The following is a 23341-nucleotide window of genomic DNA, read 5'->3' on the forward strand; positions in this document are numbered from 1 at the left end:
TTAAACACATTTGTAAATTAAAATGGCGTTAAAAATATATAATTAAGAAAGTTTTACTCTCTCAAATTATGAAATAGAAAATAATTAAGAAAGAAAGTTATCATAATTATTAATCTTGATATTTTACTATATTCCTTATTTATTACTATTATTATATTATTATATAATATTTAACGGTTAATTACCTTCACAAGTATTGAGAAAATCCTAAATCATTAATTAATATATATTTTTAAAAAAAATATGTGATGAAATTAGATTGAGGCAAATAATTAAAATTCATTGAGATACCAAAGCCCAACCTTTTTTGTTCCTCTCTATTGTGTGCACACATCAAATTATTGGGAGAGCGAAGTGAAAGATTTGGAATCCGTTTTGAACTCGCCGTCAAAACTTCATTCCACTAGCCACTGATCGGTTTCGTTGATCTCCACCGTCTCTGCTTTTTGATCAGATTGTGGGTGGAAGCCAAAAATTCAATTTTTTTGATGCAAGTAATGGTTTTTATTCTGGTTTATATGCATCTTCATCAATGAAGGGTTGTCACATGGCATGATCACTGTGCAAATAATCGCTTTTCCCTTATGGGTTTTTGAGGGCTTCGCGTTTGCTCTGTGGGGTCGGTTTTTAATTTTAATTTTTTTTAACATTTGGGTTTTTTGTTTTTCTTGCCACTCTTGTTTTGGGGTTTGATTGAAGTGATGCTGGACTTCAGGGAAGGTTCCAATGTGAAAAGATTGTCTTTTGGGTTATGGGGTTAGGCCTAGGGCTAGAAAGTTGTGGTGGGTGGTTGAGATGAAGGAGGATACTGAGCTTGAGGAAGGAGAGGCTTTCTATTACAAGGATGATGATGATGAAGACAACATTGACCCTGATTCTTTCTCATACATTGTAAGGAATTATTCAATATTTTTTTTTTGAAATTTCCATTTTAATTTGCTTGGGTTTATGGATGGTTTGGATGATCACCAAAACTTGAAATTATATTTGCAAATGTATTAATGTATTTGGTTGCTCGGGGGAAATAGGAAATGAAAGAGTCATAACATTTCTAATTAAACCCGCTGTCTGAAGGTACAAAATCAGTATGATAAAAGCTGAACACAACTGTTGGCTGTGGGGCTCCATAGTTATACCTACATTGTTTGTTAATGGGGAAGAAATTTAGCATTAATGAAGTGATTTAGAAACATTATAGACCGCCTTGAGTTTTTTTATGTGCTGATAAGCATAGTGAAACTCTATCCTTGATAAATGCCAATAAGAGTATATCTTATTGATTTTGTTTTGCTAATGTAGATGAAAATTCCGCCAAATTGTGCGTGAAAAACTTAGTTTACTATTTTAGCAAGTAACACCACACCCATCATCAAGTACTAGGAAATGGATTGGTTTGCTATGCCATTATTCTTTCTTGTGGAAAGTGGTATTGATGCTATGTTAATGTGCATTATATTTTGTCCTCATACAATGTTAGTGTTGCCTACAATTAAGAAAAAATCATTCCTAATTGTTTGTTGATCGTTGTGGTGCCTTCTATTTTTCGCTTCATCTTCCTGGTGATTATTGTTGATTAATGACATTTGCTCTTAAATTCCTCTAGTAAATTTATCTAAAAAATATTAGGACTGATAAGTTGTTTCCTGAAGGATGAGAAGATTCAGCATGTTCTTGGCCATCTTCAAAAGGAATTTGAAGGTGGTGTATCTGCTGAGAATTTGGGTAAGTGGAAATTGTGGAATAATAAAGGTCGAAGCATGTATTGAGAAATGAAAGAGCTATCTTTGCATGGATGAAGTGATGTTTTCTGATGTGAATAATATTTTTCAGGTGCAAAATTTGGTGGCTATGGTTCCTTTTTACCCACCCAAGAGCGCTCTCCTTGTCTATGGTCTCATCCAAGAACTCCACAAAGAAACCATCGCTCACCAAAGCTTAATAACAATCCTCACATGGAGGTATAGGGATATATCAATGTTTTTATTTGTTTATTTTACTATTTAATAGGAAGGCAATATATGCTACCAACTTATCCCAACATAGAAATAATGCAGATTGATTGAGTGCAGTCCGTTATGTTTTTATACAGGCTGTGTTTCATAACCAAAAAGCACCTACAAATGTGCCTCATCCTTCAAGGCCTGAAAATGCTTCTCATAGTTCACATCCATTTCGTGATTTAAGAGAAGCTTTAGTAAATGATTCAGTGAAGAAAGAACATGGAAATTCTTCCAGTGATATACCTGAGAGGTGCACTTTGAAAGATGATACTACAAAAAATACAGCGAATTCAACTGATCAAAGGACACTGAAGTTTCGAATCAAAATGAAATCTAATATCTTGTCACAAAAGAATGCAGAAATCTATAGTGGCCTTGGACTTGATGACTCTCCCTCATCCTCAATGGATAACAGCCCTGCGGAAAGTGAAGGCACGCAACCTGTATCTCAAGAGAGTGCGGAAAATTCTCCAACTGGCATTATTCAGGTAGAGGACCTTTTCTATTCCTATACTGTTTAATATCATTAGAAATATTGAAGTATTAACTTCTTATTTAATGACATAGGTTATGAGTTATTTTCCTATCCCTGGGGGTGTTCTGATATCTCCTCTACACAAAAGTGTGCTCAACCTGATTAAAAATGATAATAAAGCTATTGGAGACACCAAGGTTTCGTCCTCTCTTAATGGTCATCAAGATCCTTGTTCTATGTCCACTGACGAATCAGATTCTTTTGTGGGGACTGGACATTTGAAGAAGAACACTGTGAGAATAGTGAAACAAAGTGAAAAACAGTTGGAATTGAAGCATCCAAATGGTACCTTTTCTGAGAAGGATATTACATTGCATAAAAAGAAAAAATTAGGAAATAGAACACCTGATTGTAAAGATTTCCTGCCTAATGAATTGAAATGGACACCTCCGTCGAGCTCAATTTGTGATGCTGGTGAAACTGCTGAAGTCACTGCTAAAGCTTCTGAAGCCTCCAAGGAGGTTAATGGGAATGGGGTGCTAGGCAGAATGGTTTCTGAAGAAGCATTGAAGGAAGAGTCATTAGAATCAATATCTGGTCAAGATTTTGGGAAGACTGCAATGCAAAATGTAGGAAATGGTTTTCTGAAAAATGCTCTAGAACATAAACTGGAAAGTTCCCGCAAGGATAATTCTACAGATCCTATGAATAATAACACGAGTAATACTTTCATTAGGTTCAATAAGGTTGAACGTGAGGCATTGAAATGTAAGGCAGATCATAAGTCTGAGACTCATCAGAAAATAAAGGCTGTGTCTGAGCGGAAGAAGAAGTCAAAAGGTGACCAGAGTCCTGAAAAAGCAGGGGCAGTTGCAAGAAAAAAAAGCTTTGGTGGTACTGATAATGCAATGGCAATTGAGAAAGGGAGTGCTGGCTATGACAATACTTGTAGTAGTAAAATAAAGTCAAGCTCACTGGACAAAAAGTTCAGTGGTAACAGGGATTCAATGAAAGAAAAAAGATCAGAACGGAAAGTTGACAGTCTTGCTGGTAATGGTAGAATGAAAAATGCAAAAATTAGTAACGGAAAACAGAGTGCATTTGGGATTAAAGTAAATGAGAGAATGAGTGGTCATAAAGTGATAAACCAGGTGCTAGCTGGACCATGCATTAATGATACTTCGGCTTCTATTCCTATAGCTGGAAACAACCTTGCACCTGAGATGATTTCATCTGCAGTAGCTGCACCTCAACTTATTGCAGAAGATTGGGTATGTTGTGACAGTTGCCAGACATGGAGGCTTCTACCTACTGGTACGAAGCCTGACCACCTTCCAGAGAAATGGCTGTGTAGCATGCTAGATTGGCTGTAAGTTGATTGCTCATTTCGGTTATGTATAACCATACTACGCTGAATATACGCTTAGTATGGGTATTTATATATGGACTATTTTTTTTTTCTTTTAATTTCTCTGTGTGCATCTTGTTGTGTGCTCTGTGTTATTTGCCTTATCATTATTCTCTAAATTTGTTGTTAGGCCTGGGATGAATTCTTGTAAGTTCAGTGAGGATGAGACAACAAAAGCACTTTATGCCTTATATCAAATGCCAATTTCCCAGGTTCAAAATAACATGCAAAGCCATGGCAGTAAAACTGCAATTGGAGTTAGGTCTCCAAATTCTTTACAATATGGCCTAAATCAAAATATGTCTAGTTCTGATATGTCTGACCGAGGAAGGAAGAAACTTGTTATTAAGGAGAAGACAATGCCAGGAATTAATAATGACATGCATCGGTTCTCAAATTCAGTGAAGGCCAATGTTCAAGTATCTGGAAAAAATAGAAGCTTGAACGGCTTGAATCAGCGTCCTGCTGATTTAAACCCAGTGAAGAAGATGATGAGCTCTTCTAAACATCTTACCAGGCCTGACAACATGATAGCAGAGAAACATGTGCCTAAAGAGACTGAAAAGCAAGAAAATGGAGGTACCTCATTCATTTCAGAGTTGATATGTTGTTATTTATTTTTGTTAATAAGAAATTACAGGTATTCTTAATTAATAATTTCAATGTTATTTTCACACTTGAGCAGGTGATAGAAAGCATGATAAGTTGAAACGTAAGGTGAATGCTGACCAATATAAATTGGGAACTCCCAAGAAATCAAAAACTGAAAATGTTTTCTCTGCTAATATGCAATCAAATCATGACATGGACCTTGAGAAGGCGTCTCTATATTCAAGAAATGGCTTGTCAACAAAAGCTGGTGGGAAGGATATGAGGAAGTATGATGAATATTGTTTATCTGAGGATGTATCTGATAGATTACCAGTCACTGTTAAGAAAGAGGGAGTTCAGGTGGTCTCATCGGGTTTAATGAAGAAAAGGAAATTGAAGGATCGGCTTGATGATGAAAAGCAGTATGGTGAAGAGGGTAATGCAATAGAATTTAGCAAGGAAAAGAAATACAGAATTTTGATGTCCGTAACTGAAGGTGACAATAAATTAAGCAAGGGTGGGATAAGGCAAGTCTGTGTGGCAGGCAATGGGGCCCATATGGCTGTTGGCACAGAAGTCAGTCTTGGTGATAAAGGCAACCAACTAAGGAAGCATAGGAAAAATGTTGCATCTCTTCATGCTTCAGATGGTATTGATCAATTGCGCAAGGATTTGGACTCTAGACCACATTCATTGGCAGCAACTTCAAGCTCTTCTAAAGTCTCAGGTTCTCATAAAGCTAAAACCAAGCTTGAAGATGGAAGAAGTTCACCTGTTGAATCTGTTACATCGTCACCTTTGAGGGCCTTAAACTTGGATAAGAATAATTTTGCAGCAGGAGACGCTTCAGTGAAAGACAATGTTACAAAAGGTGGCCACTCTACGGTAGGTTCCAAGAGAAATGGGGATAGCAGGGAGAGAAAGCTGTCAGTAAAATTGAAGGAGGGTAGAATTCTGCATGATTTACATCCTACATCCCACAAATTATCTTCTGTAGAGTACCAGGTTGAGGATGCTAAAGACACATCCAGGCTCCAAGCTAAAAAACCTTCTGAACTAAAGAATAATCATTTGCTTGAAGGTGGTATTCATGTTGAACAACCTGGCTATTGTGCTAATGGTGTACATAACGAGGAGAAAGTAAAGAAGGAAAACCAGGAAAGTGAACTTTCTTGGCAGAAATCTGGTAAGATTACATCATTGAACAGCAAGGAGAAAGGCAGAAATTTTGGTTCTCATGTTTGTACTGATAACATGAAGATGTCAGTTTCAGAGGCTGTTGGTTATTCAAAAAAAGGAGGGAGGTATGATTCAGCAGTTGATCCCAGTAACCATGCATCTGATGCTGAGACAAAAAATGTTGTTAAATATACTTTACCCAAGCCTAAAAGAGAAATTGACAGTAGTAGTCAGAAAAGTGCTTTAAGACATGGCCCAAAAGAAACTGGAAAGCAAACTGAGATAAAACCAAGAGACTTTGAGAAATCAGTTCCAAAGATGGATGTTCAATGTAGCAATGAGAGAAAGACTATCTCCCACCAAAACTCGACTAATGATTTTGAGCAAGAAAACAAAGCTAATCATGTAATCACAGAATCAAGAGTTGGGAAATCGAAAGTTCTCTCATCTGCAACTGGTGAAGTAAAAAGGGAAGCATTGAGTATGGGTTCTAGAACTGTACCTCAGTATCAAAAGGGAGGCATGGCTAATGAGCATCCTGTCAATGTTTCTGACAATGGTGATTTGGTCAAGTCAATGAGAAGTTTTGCTGATATTAGTAATAATGCTGGAGTTAATTGTGGTTCTGGAAATTCCGTGCCTGATCAGCAACCCACTGTGTCAAGTCCTATGAGAGAAAATTTTAACCAAACTACTGTTGACACCCTGGAAGAAGCCACAAAACTAAAAGATAGAGCAGATAATTATAAGGTTAGTTGATTATTTCAAGATTTTACTTAAATGTATTTGGTTTGATCTAGCATCTCTCCTTTTCTAACTGATTGTATAAATACTGTTATTCTATAGAACTCTGGGTTTGACTTTGAAAGCAATGAGACATACTTTCAAGCTGGGTTGAAGTTTCTGCATGGAGCATCCATTTTAGAAAATTGTCACAATGAGAGTAGCAAACTTGGGGAAATTAGTCAAATGCAAATTTTTGCTACTGCTGCCAAACTTTTCAAGTAAGTGAAAATTCTGAAGCTCTAAGGAAAGTTGTTATTGTTTTATGAGATCTTAGGTTTTGGTCTTAATTCAGTTATTGATCGGAAGTACTTTTTGAGGGAAAGTGATTTGATAACATGCAACTTGGTTGGCTATAAATAAGGCTGAAGTGAGTGTCAGCCCGTGGGGCTCCTGACTTCCTTGGTTCATTAACAGCTTAATGAGCTGAAAATTTTGGCTGGTTCATAAATAAGCCTAGCTTTGGCTTTCAGATAACTCATTAGCGGGCCTGACATATAATACAGACCTTTTTTTAATAATTGAAGTTGCTTGTAACAACATTTTAATTGTAATTTGTAATGCTTTTATAGAAGTTAATCAATGTCATTATAATAAAAAGTTAAGATCCATTATATAACATTTAGAAGTTTGTTTCACTAGTGTCTTTCTCTTATGCTATGCAATTGACCTTTAATCATACAATGCCTTAAATGTTTTCAGATGCTGTGCCCATGAATATGAAGCTCGCCAAGAAATGGCTGCTGCTGCTTTGGCATATAAATGCATGGAGGTGGCATACATGAGAGTGGTCTACTGTAAGAATTCCAGTACTAACAGAGATCGACAAGAGTTACAATCAACTCTTCACATGGCTTCTCAAGGTATTGGAACATAGTTTTCATACAACTGTTTAAGTCTTCAGGCTTGTCAGGTATTGTTGTAAGTTGATTTCGCAATATTATACTTGCATACTTCTTCCACCGGAAAATAAACAAAATTAGAGAATGATACATCTACACATGATGAAAAGCTGAAAGCTAACTAGGGATGTAGTAGTTGTTTTATATTCTTAAAGACAAACAAATTTTATCCAGAACTAAAAAGTCAAAATCTGGTGTTATTTTTCTCTATGATGAAATGTGTTACACATAAAAACCATTCATGGACCCAGTCCAGATAGCCTGACAGCCTTGTTTGATGAATGCATGAATGTATTAAGGGATCCCAGTCAATGATGTAGCACTGCTTTTTTACTCTATTGTTTAGGTGAATCTCCTTCATCTTCTGCATCCGATGTTGATAACCTTAACAATCAGGCAGCAGCAGATAGGGCTACTTTGCCTAGGGGTACCAATAGTCATATTGCTATCAACCAAGTCATATCTGCTCGAACTCGTCCAAATTTAATCAGGCTTCTTGATTTTGTAAGTTTTAATTGTTGACAAACCTTATATTCTACTTGGAAATTTATCTCGGTATGTTAATGATGAATTACCAAGGATTGTTGTTGGGGGATCTAACAGTTTGTTGGTAAGAAATAGTAGTTGGAAATGTGGTTCTGTTTGACAGAAAATCAGGATGGATGTCTGCTGTTTTTGCCATGCTAGAGTAGCTCAGATTTCAATCCATAGACACTTTTCCATTGCATAATTGGAGTCGTTCTGTTATGTAATAAGTATGTTGTGTTGTCATACGGGCAACTGTTACTTTACTATTGGAAACTTATAATGCAATGCCTGTTTTAGATTTTGGTGGACAGGTGGTGGCAAAATTTCAACAATCTAAGCAGTTAGCTTGTGTAATTATTAAAAATACTAAAAACTAAAGAACTCGGGTGCCAGAAGGTTCCTCTCTATGCAAAGATATGGGGAAGGGTTATTGTACACATTGTTTCTGGGTTCACAGCCATGACCAATAAGCCACCAAGGCGTGATGTTAACTGCTCCGCCAGGGCTCTTCCTCTTGCTTGAGTAGTTATTGAGTACATTTTTTTTATGGAAAATTATGTCTTAAGTTTTGGTGATTTTTGCAGACTAAGGACATACATTTTGCAATGGAGGCTTCTAGCAAATGTCAGAGCACTTTTGCGGCTGCTAATGCCATCATGGAAGAAGCAAGGAATAAGGAGTGTATAGCTTCTATTCGGAGTGTTGTTGATTTCAGCTTCCAGGATGTGGATGAGCTTGTACGTCTTGTTTGGACAGCAACAAAAGCCATAAGTCGCTCTGGTCTTGGTGGTGCTAGAGATTAACTTGATCCTGTAAATAATTAATTTTTTCTTTTTGGTTTTACTTCTCTACTGAGATGGCATTGTGAAGGAAGAGGCTAAAAGATACCTACCAAGACTAGCACTTAGAAACCTGCCAAGGCAGCAGGTTGAAGGCGATCTGTTACCCTTGTGTACATTTGTACAAAATGTGATTGATTGGAAAATTTTGTAACAGAATTTTCATTTGAGGTTTTTCTTAATGTGGATAGGGTATAACACACACCCTTAAATTTTATGGGTTAGAAAGAGGGAAGGGATTCCTGGCTGTCAAGAGATGCCAGATGAATATCATATTATGTTAGTTCAGTGCTACATTCTTTGCTCCACAACATAACTGGAGCCCCAGGAACAAGAATATAGAGTCTGCTATGTTAGGCAACCATTTTTGATGGCTTTGAATACTTATATAGTTATATAGGTCCATTCTTAATGACAATCTCTCCTTTTATGTTTCATATCAAATTTTTGAATGAATACAAATCCATGCAGAAACTTTCCTTGTGTTAACAAGCAATGCTTTAACTTCTATTTCCAATGCTTTGCTTTATGCTCCATTTCTGTTAGTATTTGTGATCTGGTTAACTGTTTATATATATAGCATTGGTTAGTTGTAGCAATTTGTGATGTCATTTGAATCTGTGCATGCCATCATCTTGTGAGAAATATTAGCCGGTAGTAGTGACATTGTCAAGTTACATCAGAAAGATTTTCCTACTTTGACTACTGTGAGAATTTATTTCATGTAGTTTTGTTTCATGTTAGTGGAGAAGTACCCTACACAGTATCACTGGAGATACTGAAATTTTTCATTTTAACAACTACTTGAGAAGTCAAATCTCTTCTGTCAAAATGACAACTCATGATGGTTTAATCTGAAATTCATTTGTTGACAGTGTCAACAGTGAAAATATATTTTTCACATTTCAATAAATTAATATTTTATTTATTTTTATTTGATTTTTTAATTCAAAATATTATTATATTAATATAAGTTTTTGTCAAATATATGTTTTGCATTGTTAATGGTGTTAAAAAAACTTTTTCCTATTCTATTACATGTTGAAAATTCCTCTCTATTCAAGCTTTTGTGATCTATCTTGCATCATGACATTCAATGGTCTTTTTTCATATATTAACTCTTCTCTGGCATACCAAGGCTAATGAATGATAGTGGTTAACTACTATTGTGTATTGTGTGTTTTATTCAGTGTAGTTTTTGTTGTTGTAATGTTTGTAAAGTTATGATAATTCTTTATAAGTATTTTATAAATAAAAATAATGAGTTTTTCTATAAATTAAAATTAGTTAATAAATTTATTTATAGAAATATTTTACTTCTAGGTTTTTAAATTTTTTATTATTAATTTGTGCATAGATAGATTTTTTTTTTAATTTTTCTCTTTTGTATGTGTTCACAGATAAATTTGTTCAAAGAGACCCTTAATAGGTGTAGCATGTAACTTTGTTTTTGAATATTGGTTTAGTAAATAAGATAATTTGAGATTGAAAATAAGTTCCATTAGGCAAAAACTTTTTGTACGTCTTGTAATAAGTGTGTTTGGTTCCATGTTTCTACATCCATTTTTCACTTTCAAGAAACTAAATGTGAGAATATTTGTTGGATTTATGTCTAACTTTGTGAATGATTTTATAAACATATCTCAAGTAATCATAAGCATCTTAGATAATTTTGTCCTATAAGTAATTTTAAGAGAAGAAAATAATAAAATAAACCTTGTTTATGCATAAATAAAAATTTGATTAGAAGAAGCTATTATTAGAAAGCTTTTAAAAATGTACAAACTAATTTTGAATTTACAAAGAGATTTATTTTTATTTTTTTTGAGATTTCACATAGAATATAAATAAGGACATTTCACAGTATATAAGTGGTCGTAAATCTTATCTTATAAATCAGTTTTATAAGGTTGAATTAGGTTTAAAATCTACTTCTTAATATGACATCAGAACTACTTAAAACCTATTATAGAGAGAGTTTGTTGACTTATCAAGTCATTTATCGGACTGCTATCAGACCATCCATAAGTATATAGTTACATGCATGAGTTGGAGGATGTCAACGTGATAAATGTATGTTGAAGATCCCACATAAACTAAAGATAAGAACATTTCATACCAGTAATGTTGTCTATTCTTTTGTTAATTGGTTAGCTCATGTGTAATAGAAGAAAGAAAATTTTATGGCTTTGATCTAAGTTTTCCTCAATATTCCTTTCTGCTTTGTTGTAGAAGAAAGTAACATATCAATATTCCTCAATACTATGATTTTTTCTACATAGTTGTTTATCTTTAAGAGTGTTAATGTTGTGCTTTCATAGATAATTAATATCCTAATGCATGTTTTTGGTTGTTTCATACTCTTGCTGTTGTTCTTTCAGATTATCATAATTAATATTATTAACTTGCTCTTGATTAATAATCAAGTATTTATCTATTTGATCTCAAATGCATAATTCTCAATATAATTTAAAGTCTTCATGTAGAGAAAATTTTCACAACCTTAATCTAAATATATCTTCACTTCAATCTTAATAGAATTAGATTTTGTTAAGATATTTTTTATTAGACTTGACTAAAAAGATCTTTAGATTAATCATCTGGATATTTTTTACCATTTATACTATCATCTTTAACTTAATTTTAAACAAAGTATTATCAATTTTTTAGATGAATAAGTTCATCCATAGAATTTTTTAATTCATAAATAAGAAGAATTTTAATATCTAGAGAAAGGTGGATAACTTTTTTTCAATTTTTTTAGGAAATAAATAAAGATTTTTTTATTCAACATGATGTGAATTAAGACTAAAAAATATATTAAATAAAAACAAAGTTTGGATAAAAAATAATTTATAAGTTGATATATAATTAGTTACCAAGATTTTACCAACTGACTTTAAAATCTAAATAATTGATAGCTAAAACTCTTTGAATTATTCAAATATTAATTTAGAAATTATTGTTACAAAGTGGACTTTAAGTCTAACTCAACCCCATAAAACCGGCTCATGAGATTGAGGTTTGCACTCACTTATATACAATAGATTGTCCTCATCTCTAATCGATGTGGGATCTCCAAAAACTATTTATCAGTAATAAAAACTAATTTAGGTACCAATAAATTTTATAGTTTATAAAATAATATATAATTTAGTTAATATAAAATTAATTATTTTTTGTATTTAAAATTAATTTTTATTCAATGATTTTTTAAGTAATGGAAAGTTGATTTTATTGATTATTTTACCATCTTAATTGTAAATGGAGAAACATTAACTTGAGAATATCATATAAACTTGTGGAATTTGGTGTAAACAAGACATTTCCTTTAGTGTGTGTTTGTTTCCATGGCGGAGGAGGGAGGAGATGTTTTTTTGTGTTTGTTTCAAGGGTTTCGAGGGTGGGGGAGTGGATGGGGGAGAGGGTGACTGATTTTTTCCATTCTTCACAAAATGAAGAGATTTGTGAGGATTTATGTAGATGGTTGTATTTTACTAAAATACCCTTATACATGCATTTTATTGCAATATCAAAATTAAATATTACATAAATTTATTTATAATTTCAAAAATATTTAATTAGACTATTAATAACAACATACAATTATAAATAATGAAAATAAAAAAATAATAATATTAACAAAATATATATAGTTATATAAAATAATAAATGAATATAATAATAAATATTATTTTCATAAATTTTAATATATTTAATAATTTTATTTCAATTTAACACAAAAATATTTTCTATTATATTTTTTAATTTTTTATTATAAAATATAAGTAATTATGAATGTTATATATTAAAAAATTTAATTAATTTAAACCTACACACAAAAAGAATCATAATTCATTATTCAAATCTTTTTTAATAATAAAGACAAATTTGTAAACTTACAATAAATCGTCCTTACAAATCCTCTCTATCATCCCTCAATCCAAACAACCTCACATATCCTCTCTAATCCTCACAAATCCCCTCCCTGATCCAAAGAGGGTCTTCATATCGAGTTTTTGTGAAGAGATAATAAGATAAGGAATCACCTTTTGTTAAAGCTAAAGCTTCCATAGTCTAGGCCTATGAACAATACTCTTCCTGCAAAAGAATCTTTGTAGTGCCTACAAATTAAAAATGCTAAAAATAAGCTAAGTGATTCCAACCTAAACCTATTCATTTCAAAATCATTTTATTTCTTTAGGATAAAACCAAACAAAAAGCTCACATTCCTTAAAAATGGAGTAAAAGAGAAACAAAATTCAAAGATGAGTTTTATGTAAAAGAATTGATGAAGAATCTCTCACTTCATTTACTTCACTATTTTATTTCTGAAAAAATGATACTGAATATTATCTTCTTCAGGTCTTTTCTCAATTCTATTCTAAAGGCTTTATTTATTGTCTCAATACTCAAGTTTTAACTTTACAGATTCCACAACCACTTCTGAGGTTAAGAATCATTTATTTATTTTTAATTTAGCTAATTAATCTCTCATGGGTGAATAATTCATTAAAAAAATTAACAATTTTAATTAGTTATTATTAAATTAAATTTAAGATCATTTAGAGATTAAAAATATTGATATTTAAAGTAATTTTTATTATTAATAAAAAATTATAAAATAATTTTTATATTGATATTTAATTCATTAACTATAATAATTTTATCTATTAATATTTTAGATTTTAAATTAGTATTAAAAGGCTAGTTGAGACTAATTTAAAATATAAAATATTAGTAACTAAAACTCAGCTAATTTAAATATAATTTAGAAATTATTTAGAAATATTTATTAATAATAAAAATTGTTTTATAAATATAAATAATTTTTTAATTTTTAAAATAATATTTAATTTAATTAATATAATGAGTAATTATTTTTTATTTTTTATTTTGATTGTTGTATAATAATTTTTTTAGTGATTCTGGTATCGCAACTTAAATTTCTTAATAAAGTTTATCATAACATATTTAGATTTTAAGAATTACATTTACTTACTACTAAGAAGACAAATTTGTATTATATTTTAGAGTTTTCTTAATTTGACCATATTTATAATGATAAGGCATATTTAATAACAATCATGTATATATTAATAATAAGAATAAGAATATTAAATATGAAACTTATGTTAAAATGATTTTTAATTTTCTTAGTTCTATGTTCCTTTAATTCTACCCAATAGTGTTGAAAGTTGCATGCTTTATCAACAATCACAATTAAGTAAACTTTTTATATGTTTTAACTGAGTTGAATTGGACTCAAATAAATTAAAAATTCAGAAGGAATAAATATGAAGTTAAACTCATATCCCACCATGTCCAATGAACAACCCAATTACTATTTTTTTAGTATTTACTTTTGATGTACAAATTCTTAGAATCAAGTGTGTAAGAGTTGTCACCTCAAACATCTATTCACTTCACAAATAAAATCTTTCCATTTTCCAAAATTTGTAACGTGGGGGATAAGTAAATTATAATTATTTTTTTTTCTGTTTGTTGTTTTATTTTATTGTAATAATAATTATTATAATATGAAATATAGAGTTTAAATTATAATTTATATATATATATATATATATATATTTTTTTAATTTATCGAGATGTTTTTTAAAATTAAAATTTTATTAATTTTTAAAATGGATAATTATTAAAAAAATTATAAAATAGAAATTATGTTAAAAAAAAAATTAGTTGATATAATGACTAAATTAGATATCATTTTAAAAATTAAAAAAAAATAATTTTTAAATAATTTTTTTATTATTGTTAAATGATTTTTAAATTAATATTTAATTAACTACCAATATTTTTACTATTAAATTTATAATCTAAATAATTGGTAGTTAAAATATTAATAATTAATTAAATATAAATTTAGAATTTATTTAATAATAATATAAACTAATTTTTTTTTAAAATTTTTAAAATAGCCTCTATTTTAATTATTATAATAATTATTTTTTATTTTTTTAACTTTTAAAACTGTGTAAAGATTTATGATGATTTGATTTTGATGATGTGATTTTTCATATGATAAAAATTCAAAACTCCCCAAACAAACCCTGACATTTGACAACACAAGCAGTTATCAAATCATAAGACTCATAGTGACATGACAAGAAGCAAAATGAAATTTTTATTCACTAATCATAATTAGACATAGAATCATAAAGATCAACATATACACATAAAAAGGAAAAAGTTATTTTCTCGTGTGTTACTTATTTTCATTACTTGTATTAGTTTTGATTATATTAAGTTATTATTATTTGAAAAACTAATGTTTTTTTTTCACAATTTTCTTACACATTTTTTCATTAAAAAATGCATTATGATAAAAATAATTTCAAGCCATAACTTGTGAATTATTTTTATACATATAGGACCAATTTATTTTAAATTTTGTTGACAATGTACAACATCATCATGGCCATTCATGTGTTTTGTCCATGTCATGATGAAACAATTTGAAACTTTTTAAGAATGAAAATGGCAGGGACAAAAAATTTAACATTTTTTTTAAATTAAATTAAAAATAGAACTCAAATTTATCATAATAGTCATTAACATTTTGGTAATTTACACATAAATATAAAAAATTGTAGAGAACTCTAAAAAATTGTTTTTGATATTATAGTTAATTTTTTAAGTGAAAATAAATCTTCTAGAATTTTGGCAATTATATTTTTGCTAAAAACAATTTTCCAGTTAGTTTGATGACACTAAATTCATTACTAAACAATTAGTTTGTTTGACAAAATGAACAAGTTTGCTTAATGATTTAATATAAAAAATATAAATAGTTTTAATTAATTTTCAAAATTAAAGGTAAGAAGTGAAGTGCTAATAGAATAAACTAATATTTCATAGAAGCATACAACTTAAATACTGGACTTTTTAAATAATTTTTGAAAATTCACTCTAATTTTTTTTTAAATAATTCTTAAAAATTCACTGAAACTAAGAACATTTTATAGATTGCACTTGAATTAATTTTTTATGAGTTAATTTTATAAAGCTGAATTATTGACAATATTTTTGGAATATTTAATAAAAATGATAACACTGTTGGAGATATTTTTTTTTATAAAAGCTTATATGATAAAACTATTTAATGTGAAAAGTAAATTAAATTTTTAAGATGTAAAATTATTTTTACAAATTAGTGTATTCATAAACTAATTTCATCTTATAAGGATACTTATTTTAAATCTGAAATAACAATGTATTAAACTTTACTGTCTAAATATGATTGTTTACTTTATAAGAACTAATAATAATTGTTTTCTTTTGTTGAACCTAAACCTTGAACTTTAGTAACTTTACTCTTGAAAAAGAAAGCAACCAAACCTCCATTAGTGTGTTTGTGGTGAACTTGTACCATATTGTAGAAAACTGGTTAAGATAGAGGAAAAGTAAGAACACCATTGATTCTTTGTTGTGTGTAATTTTTCAATGATTCCAATACGTTCTTGCTTTTTTGTGGGGATATTTCCATTTCAGTAGACACATACTGTAGCATGCTGTAGTATGCATATATCCTTTAGTGGCTGCGTCCACTTACAAGCTTTTGTTTGTTTTTCTTTGTATTATTGGCATCATAAGAAAACGTCTGCAACTAAAATTCCCCCAGTTAAGCAAGTATAGGTGTCATCAATTCTTATCAAGGGAACAATTGCAATTTTATACAGTAATCACACTCACACGAATACTGTTACGACATAGACATATAAGTGAAGTGTTGTATAAGTATCGGTGTTTACTATGTATATTCGACACAGACATACTATTTAAGATGTGTGTTTGAACCTTATAGTTGCATAAATAGTTGCAGAAAGAAAGAAATCATGTGACATCAATTATTTTGTTAACATAACTATCAGACAAATTGTAATTAAAATTTCTATAGTGAAGATGTTCTTATACGTTTCTTGGTACTCATTTGTAAATAGTGATTGGTGCCTACCTCAACTAGAAGACATGTGGGGGAAGAAAAAGTAAGGAAGATTAAACATGGAAGGGTGGACAAAAGGCACCATGACATATTACACTAGATTTGGTCTGCAAAATGGGGGCATTTTCTTTGGGGGGACAATTCGGAATGGTCCTACTATGGGTACATCTACTCTTACACTCAAACAAATCTTCTTTAACTTGTAGGGTAATATTCCATTCATATTACCTTAACACTGTTTAATCTTTCTGGTTTAAAGTAAATTACCTTAACACCAGTAGTTTTTATTTCTTTTCCTAGTTGAATATAATTCTCTACTTCATTTAGATGTTGGTTATGGCTTTCTTAATATAGAGATGTGTTATATAATAATATTTTTCACACAATCAAGTGACCCAATACAATGTACAGAGAATGCTTGCAGAAAATGTTATGTAATATATCTAAAAGAACATTTTGGGGTATCAGTGTAATTTCCTTTCCTCTTAATAAACCATGATTAGTAGTGTATTTTTTCATGTCCTTTTGTGATGTGGTTGATGATATCATGCATATCAGTTGATTAAGCATGGGAAAGAGATGCAACACTGATGCTATAATTTCATGTCATTGGTTTGATTGCTTAATTATTAGTGACTGATTAATTATTTTAGAAACCAATGGCATGGAAACAGAATAGAAATTTTAAACTTGTTAAATTACAGCACTAGCATAGAGAAAAAGGACTAGGAGTATGTTACACCACTTACCATGTGGCATGTGCACTTGCATAGATATTTCTTCCTCTTTTTGACAGAGAAAAAGGCATTAACAAAGAGGTTTGTGCCTCTTAAACTGCATTCATTGGCCAATAATTATATTGGTGTCACAACTGATGGAGTCACAGAAATGCACCAAATGTCCATAATAATGATTTGAAAGCCAATCAGTCATCAATAATGGCATTGGAAGCATGGTATATTTTTGGTAGCACTAGAAATCTCACTGCTCCAACTTGCAAATCAGTCTCAACTTCCTTGTTTTCTTGCCTCCAAACTGCTCCAAATGGAGGCTTCATTATGTCACCAACATTAGTATTTACAGATCACAAGGAATGAGTGATAGCAAAGAGAATTTAATCAAAGCTATTAAAGTAAAATAGTTGAATTGATGCAAGAGTAAGAGTTTATTTCTTTTTTAAATGAAAAAAAAAATGTTAATTCAGATGACTCTTTAACGGTTATATGAGTGTTGATATGTTGACAACTTTGCACCGATCAAATTATAACTAAAAAAATAACTTTTTATTGAAATAAAACAATTTTTAAATTGTATTGATTAAATCAAAGTTGTAAATTGGTATCTTTCGATATACAATTGTCAAAGTAACATTTTTCTTAACTCAATTAGTAGGTGATAATTGAAGGCAGATTCACCGAGAATATGATTGAGAATGAATTAGAAAGAGATATCATTTACATTATCATCTATTCATAAATTATTGTTGATATAATTTTTAAGATAATTAACCTTCTTAAAGGAAAAAACACACTAACTTATTGTATATGGTAGTTTGTGATTAAATGATAATTTTGCATAGTTGATACAATATTTTCCCTTTAAAACTCTTTCTCTTTTTGTGAAACTAATGCTATTTAGGGTGCTTCACAATCAACAGTGAACATAGTTAATTCTCACTAGGCTTCATCCAACCTTCTTCTAAAAGGTTAAGAAGAAAAAAAAAAGTGGGAGGTTTCACTTAACAGCATGATTCATGTGCCAATTATGCATAATTATGAACTGGTGTATTACTTAGGCACAATATTTTAATATGTAACGTCATAAAGGTCTAAATTCCACTATAAATAGAACATGGCTGAGAGGGTTGAGATATAGAGTAAGCAGTGTGTAGTGAAAACTGAAGGTGTAGATTCTGTTTCCATGCCTCCTGTTCCTATTTCTCCTGTCAAAGTTGGGCACATTGATGATGTCCAAGAGCTAAGAAAAACTAAGCCAAGGACAATTCCTCAAAGATTTGTACGAGACATGACAGAAAGACCAACACTTTCTACTACACCTCTCCCCCCATCAAATACTCACATGCCTGTCATTGATTTCTCTAAGTTTACCAATGGAAACAAAGAGGAAGTTCTTAGTGAAATTTTCAATCTTGCAACTGCTTGTGAAGAGTGGGGATTTTTTCAGGTGAATACCATTTGGTTCTTAGAAACACTACTACTGTTTGATAACTATTTAGACTTTCATTAACTAACCAAACTTACACATATTTTTGTCACATATTCCTTCATGGAAGCTAATGTTGATACTGGTCATTAGGTAATTAATCATGAGATTGATCTCAATCTGGTAGAGAGAATAGAGAACCTGAGCAGGGAGTTTTTCATGCTACCTTTGGAAGAGAAACAGAAATACCCTATGGCTCCTGGTACTGTTCAAGGGTATGGACAAGCTTTTGTTTTCTCAGAGGACCAGAAGTTGGACTGGTGCAACATGTTTGCTCTTGGACTTGAACCTGAATATGTTAGGAACCCAAATCTATGGCCAAAAAGACCAGAAAGATTCAGGTAACGTACATTGATGCTGCTCTTGAATCAAAAGTAGATTTTTATCTCACAATATAATTTTGTGTAATGATTGAACAACAAGAAAAACACTTTTAACAACTGGGTTTAAGTTTTGTCATTTTTATTCATTTAGCCCTATTTTTTTATGTTAGTTAAAAAACTCAAACACTCATGCAGTGAAACGGTGGAGGAGTACTCAGGAAAAATAAGGAAACTGTGCTATAATCTGTTAAAGTATATAGCTCTAGGCCTGGATTTGAAAGGGGATGTGTTTGAGAAGATGTTTGGTGTATCAGTGCAAGCTATAAGGATGAACTACTACCCTCCATGCTCCAGACCTGACCTGGTTTTGGGTCTGAGTCCCCATTCAGATGGAAGTGCCCTCACTGTGCTGCAGCAAGCAAAGGGAGGCCCAGTGGGACTTCAGATACTCAAAGACAATACATGGGTTCCTATTCAGCCAATTCCAAATGCTCTTGTCATTAACATTGGAGACACAATAGAAGTAAGTCCACTACTTCACTTTTTCTCTTTCCTTTTTTACTCTGTCTACAAAACTTTCAGCTACACAGTTGGTAGTTTCACTGACTTTTCTTTCCTTTTTTGATGTTTTGAACTCTTTCTCTCCTGGATTTGATCCTTATTTGCATCATGCAGGTTCTTACAAATGGAAAATACAGGAGTGTGGAGCATAGAGCAGTGGCTCATGAGGAGAAAGATAGACTCTCAATTGTGACATTTTTTGCTCCTAGCTATGATGTGGAGCTTGGTCCAATGCCAGAATTTGTGGATGAAAACCACCCATGCAAGTATAGAACATACAATCATGGAGAGTACAGTAAACACTATGTAACCAACAAGTTACAAGGGAAAAAGACACTGGACTTTGCCAAGATCCAAACCAAAAACACAAACTAGGATGGTCCCCAACTAGCTAGGAGTACTATAATTAGACTGACTATGTGTGTGTATATAATTGTGTTCCACATAAAAGTGCATCATGGTCAAATCTCTCAATTCTATTTCTGTTGAAAAATAGGCAAAGGAATTAGTTGGGGTGATGTAGGAGAGTGTGAATGTGGGTCACATACACAAGACTCAGTGTTTCTTATTCTAAATATGCATATGCTATGCTTTCAATGGAAAATTATAGTGACATCTTATTTTATAAAGCTTTATTGCCCAACTCTAGTATGTGGACATCAATGGTCCAAAGCACATAAAAAAACCAAGAATAAAGACAGTACCATTGCTCTCTCTAGCATTTTCTCATACGGAAAAGAAGCAAGCAATCATGTGGAGCACTTGCACACAAATATTTTATGAAAGAATCAAACAGAAGGGGATAAAATCATTGGCTGTCTTACTGTTCATAAGGGGTGAGACTTTTTCTGTGTGAGCAGAGCAAAGGGATCCCACAAGTTGTGATGGCTCATACTGATTCTCTCACCTGAAATGACATTTGGGTGCTTTAACTTAACCATTAATCAACAGTTTAATTAATAAAGTTATTCTAAACTATTCATGCATTCATTCTTCAATGTGTTTTATTTTTCAATTCCTTCTCTCATAACTCAGAAAGTTTCAATAATGTCATTTAAACAAGGGAAAATAACAAACCATTCTTATAGAGATAAAAATAATTAGTCACCATATTAACTAAATTATATATTATTCTAAACATTAAAAAATTATTTATATCTAAGGTGGTTTCAATTATTAATAAAAATTTATATCATGATTTTTAACTTGGTATTTAAATTAGCTAATAGGTTTTAATTGCTAATATTTTAAAATTTTAAATTGATCTCAATTATTTTTTTAGAAACTAATTTATAATCTAAAATATTAGTAGCTAATGACTAGATATCAATTTAAAAACAACTCTATAAATTTTTATTAATAATAAAAATTCTTTAGATACCAATAATTTTTTTAGTTTCTAATTTAGTTTAATAATAATTAATTATTTTAATTTCTAAATTTAATTGTAATTTGATAATTTTCTTGTAGTAGTGTTATTAACTATACCAATTTAAATCTTATTTACTATTAAAGAAAGAGAGTGAGAGATGAATATTTGAAAGAGTTTAAATATGAAACTTTTTGTGAAATTTACCTAAAAAAACTTCACACTAAAGAGAAGACTTGTTTGAACATGTTATTAATCATAATCAATTATCTTCTTTGTGTATAATCAATTACTACTTTTGATAGAAACAAATAAATACCTTTTTAATAAAATAATCTTAAAAAAAGTTAACTTTCATTATCTTTCTTCTATTTCTTCTCAGCTTTATTTTTCATTATTAATTTTTTTGTTATCTACTTGGTTTCTTTCTTTTTTTTCCTCTGTCAAACATTCCCAATGATTAATTTAGTTTAATTAAAAGAGAGTGTATAAACAACTAAAAAGTGAAACAATATAACTTTATTTATTATTTTTAATTATGCATTATTAGAAATGAAAAAAAATAATACTCATAATTAACCATAAATAACTCGTTTATGATTATGTACATATAATACTTTAAAATACTTATTTTCTAATTAAATACTTAATTTTTTTGAATTTTCTTACTATTTCTTTCTCACACTTCTTACCCACCAACTTTTTAGATTCTATCACCAAATGAACCAAATAAATTGAAAGAAAGCATAATCTTCCAGAGATATTTTATTTTGCCCCATTGTGAATAGTGGTAGCCAAGAAAGAAAGAAAGAAAGAATGTGAAGAAAATGTTGTTTATTTTGTCTGATTCTGATAATAGAAAGGAGGCATACAGAGAAAAAGGATGTAGCTATGTACTTTAATTGGTGGGAAGACAGTCAAAAAATAAAGGTGGAGTTGGGTGGGATGCTCTGCTCACACTCACTAATTAGGCAACTAATTTCAGAATAACTTCTCCATAACATATTCTTAAAAACTTATTAAAATATATTTATAAATTCCGTGTCGAGATCTACTAACTCGTGCAAATGACAATATATACGGGTGATTCGATAACGATCCGATCCGATAGCAAGTGATCTGATAAGACCAACAATAAGATACTATATATTACTGATGGTCCGATAAAAACCTAATAGTGAGTGACCTGACTAGACCAACAACAAACTCAGAGACTATATATTATGGATGATCCGATAACAGCCCGATAGTGAGTGACCTGACAAGGCCAACAACAAACTCATAAACTATATATTATAGATGGTCTGATAACGATCTGATAGCGAGTGACATGATAAGGCCAACAACAAATTCAAAGACTATATATTATGGATTGTCTCATAATTGTCCGATAACGACCTAATAAGGCCAATAACAAATTCTGGTTACAATATGTTATAAAAAGCTCTGATACCATATTAGAAAATGAACTTTAAACTTAACCCAATCTTATAAAACTGACTTATAAGATGAGATTTGCATTCACTTAGATATTGTAAAATATCATTATCTCTAGTCAATGTGAGATCTATAACCTACACATGAATTACTTTTAATTTATAAAAAAAACTAATTATAATTTTTTATTTTAAAACAATTTCCAAACATATTCTTGAGGTATAAAATAATGCCCTAACAAAGGTGCAACATGAATATGCTGCCTAACTAAGTGGAACTAAAAGGATGAACAAAAGTACAATACAACTTCAACCATTTTTACACACAATCCCCAAGAGAATTATGATTATGTGTGTTTCTAACCAAGTTCAGATAATCTCTTACATAACGCGTTTATAGAATTCCACGTTTTCATCGTCATTTTATTCTTAAAATATACTTTATAACATGTGTGCACATCAAATGATGCAATTTTGCAAAACGTGGAAATAAACAGCAAATGTTAATGTTAGGTTTTGGCCGTTAAATTAATTAGGAAATGATGAAAAATTGACTAAGGTATTACCCGAAGTACGAGGTAGGAGAAAAGAATAGTGCAAACCCATTCTCCAAATTTCAGGATTTTTGTCCCTCACATAACCCAACAATGCTTCACTCATTCTAGCATTGCAAATTTCAAAGTGTTGGGAGAAAAGGTGCATATCATAATTGTTTGGATTGTTTCGATATAGTTAATATAGTTTAGGGTTTAGGATTTAAA

General features: G+C 30.7%; 2 protein-coding genes across 3 annotated transcripts; both read left to right on the forward strand.

Moving 5' to 3' along the window:
• The first annotated feature begins 250 nt into the window (after positions 1-250).
• Positions 251-9197, forward strand: LOC137820766 (cysteine-tryptophan domain-containing zinc finger protein 3-like). Of its 2 annotated transcripts, XM_068625008.1 has the most exons (12): positions 336-619; positions 716-891; positions 1650-1722; positions 1831-1958; positions 2090-2488; positions 2568-3844; positions 4014-4462; positions 4569-6403; positions 6500-6657; positions 7139-7299; positions 7685-7842; positions 8451-9197. In XM_068625008.1, the coding sequence occupies exons 2-12, from the start codon at positions 796-798 to the stop codon at positions 8667-8669; spliced, it is 4953 nt and encodes a 1650-aa protein (XP_068481109.1). In that variant the 5' UTR covers positions 336-619; positions 716-795; the 3' UTR covers positions 8670-9197. The 2 variants fall into 2 exon arrangements, with proteins under 2 accessions (XP_068481108.1, XP_068481109.1); XM_068625007.1 differs by having other exon boundaries at positions 251-891.
• A 9044-nt stretch (positions 9198-18241) lies between these two features.
• Positions 18242-20404, forward strand: LOC137822588 (protein LATERAL BRANCHING OXIDOREDUCTASE 1). The gene is made up of 4 exons (XM_068627498.1): positions 18242-18852; positions 18985-19232; positions 19410-19737; positions 19890-20404. The coding sequence occupies exons 1-4, from the start codon at positions 18589-18591 to the stop codon at positions 20148-20150; spliced, it is 1101 nt and encodes a 366-aa protein (XP_068483599.1). The 5' UTR covers positions 18242-18588; the 3' UTR covers positions 20151-20404.
• The last annotated feature ends 2937 nt before the right edge of the window (positions 20405-23341 follow it).

The sequence above is a fragment of the Phaseolus vulgaris genome, chromosome 9 (genome assembly GCF_000499845.2).
Source record: "Phaseolus vulgaris cultivar G19833 chromosome 9, P. vulgaris v2.0, whole genome shotgun sequence".
Taxonomy (NCBI): domain Eukaryota; kingdom Viridiplantae; phylum Streptophyta; class Magnoliopsida; order Fabales; family Fabaceae; genus Phaseolus; species Phaseolus vulgaris.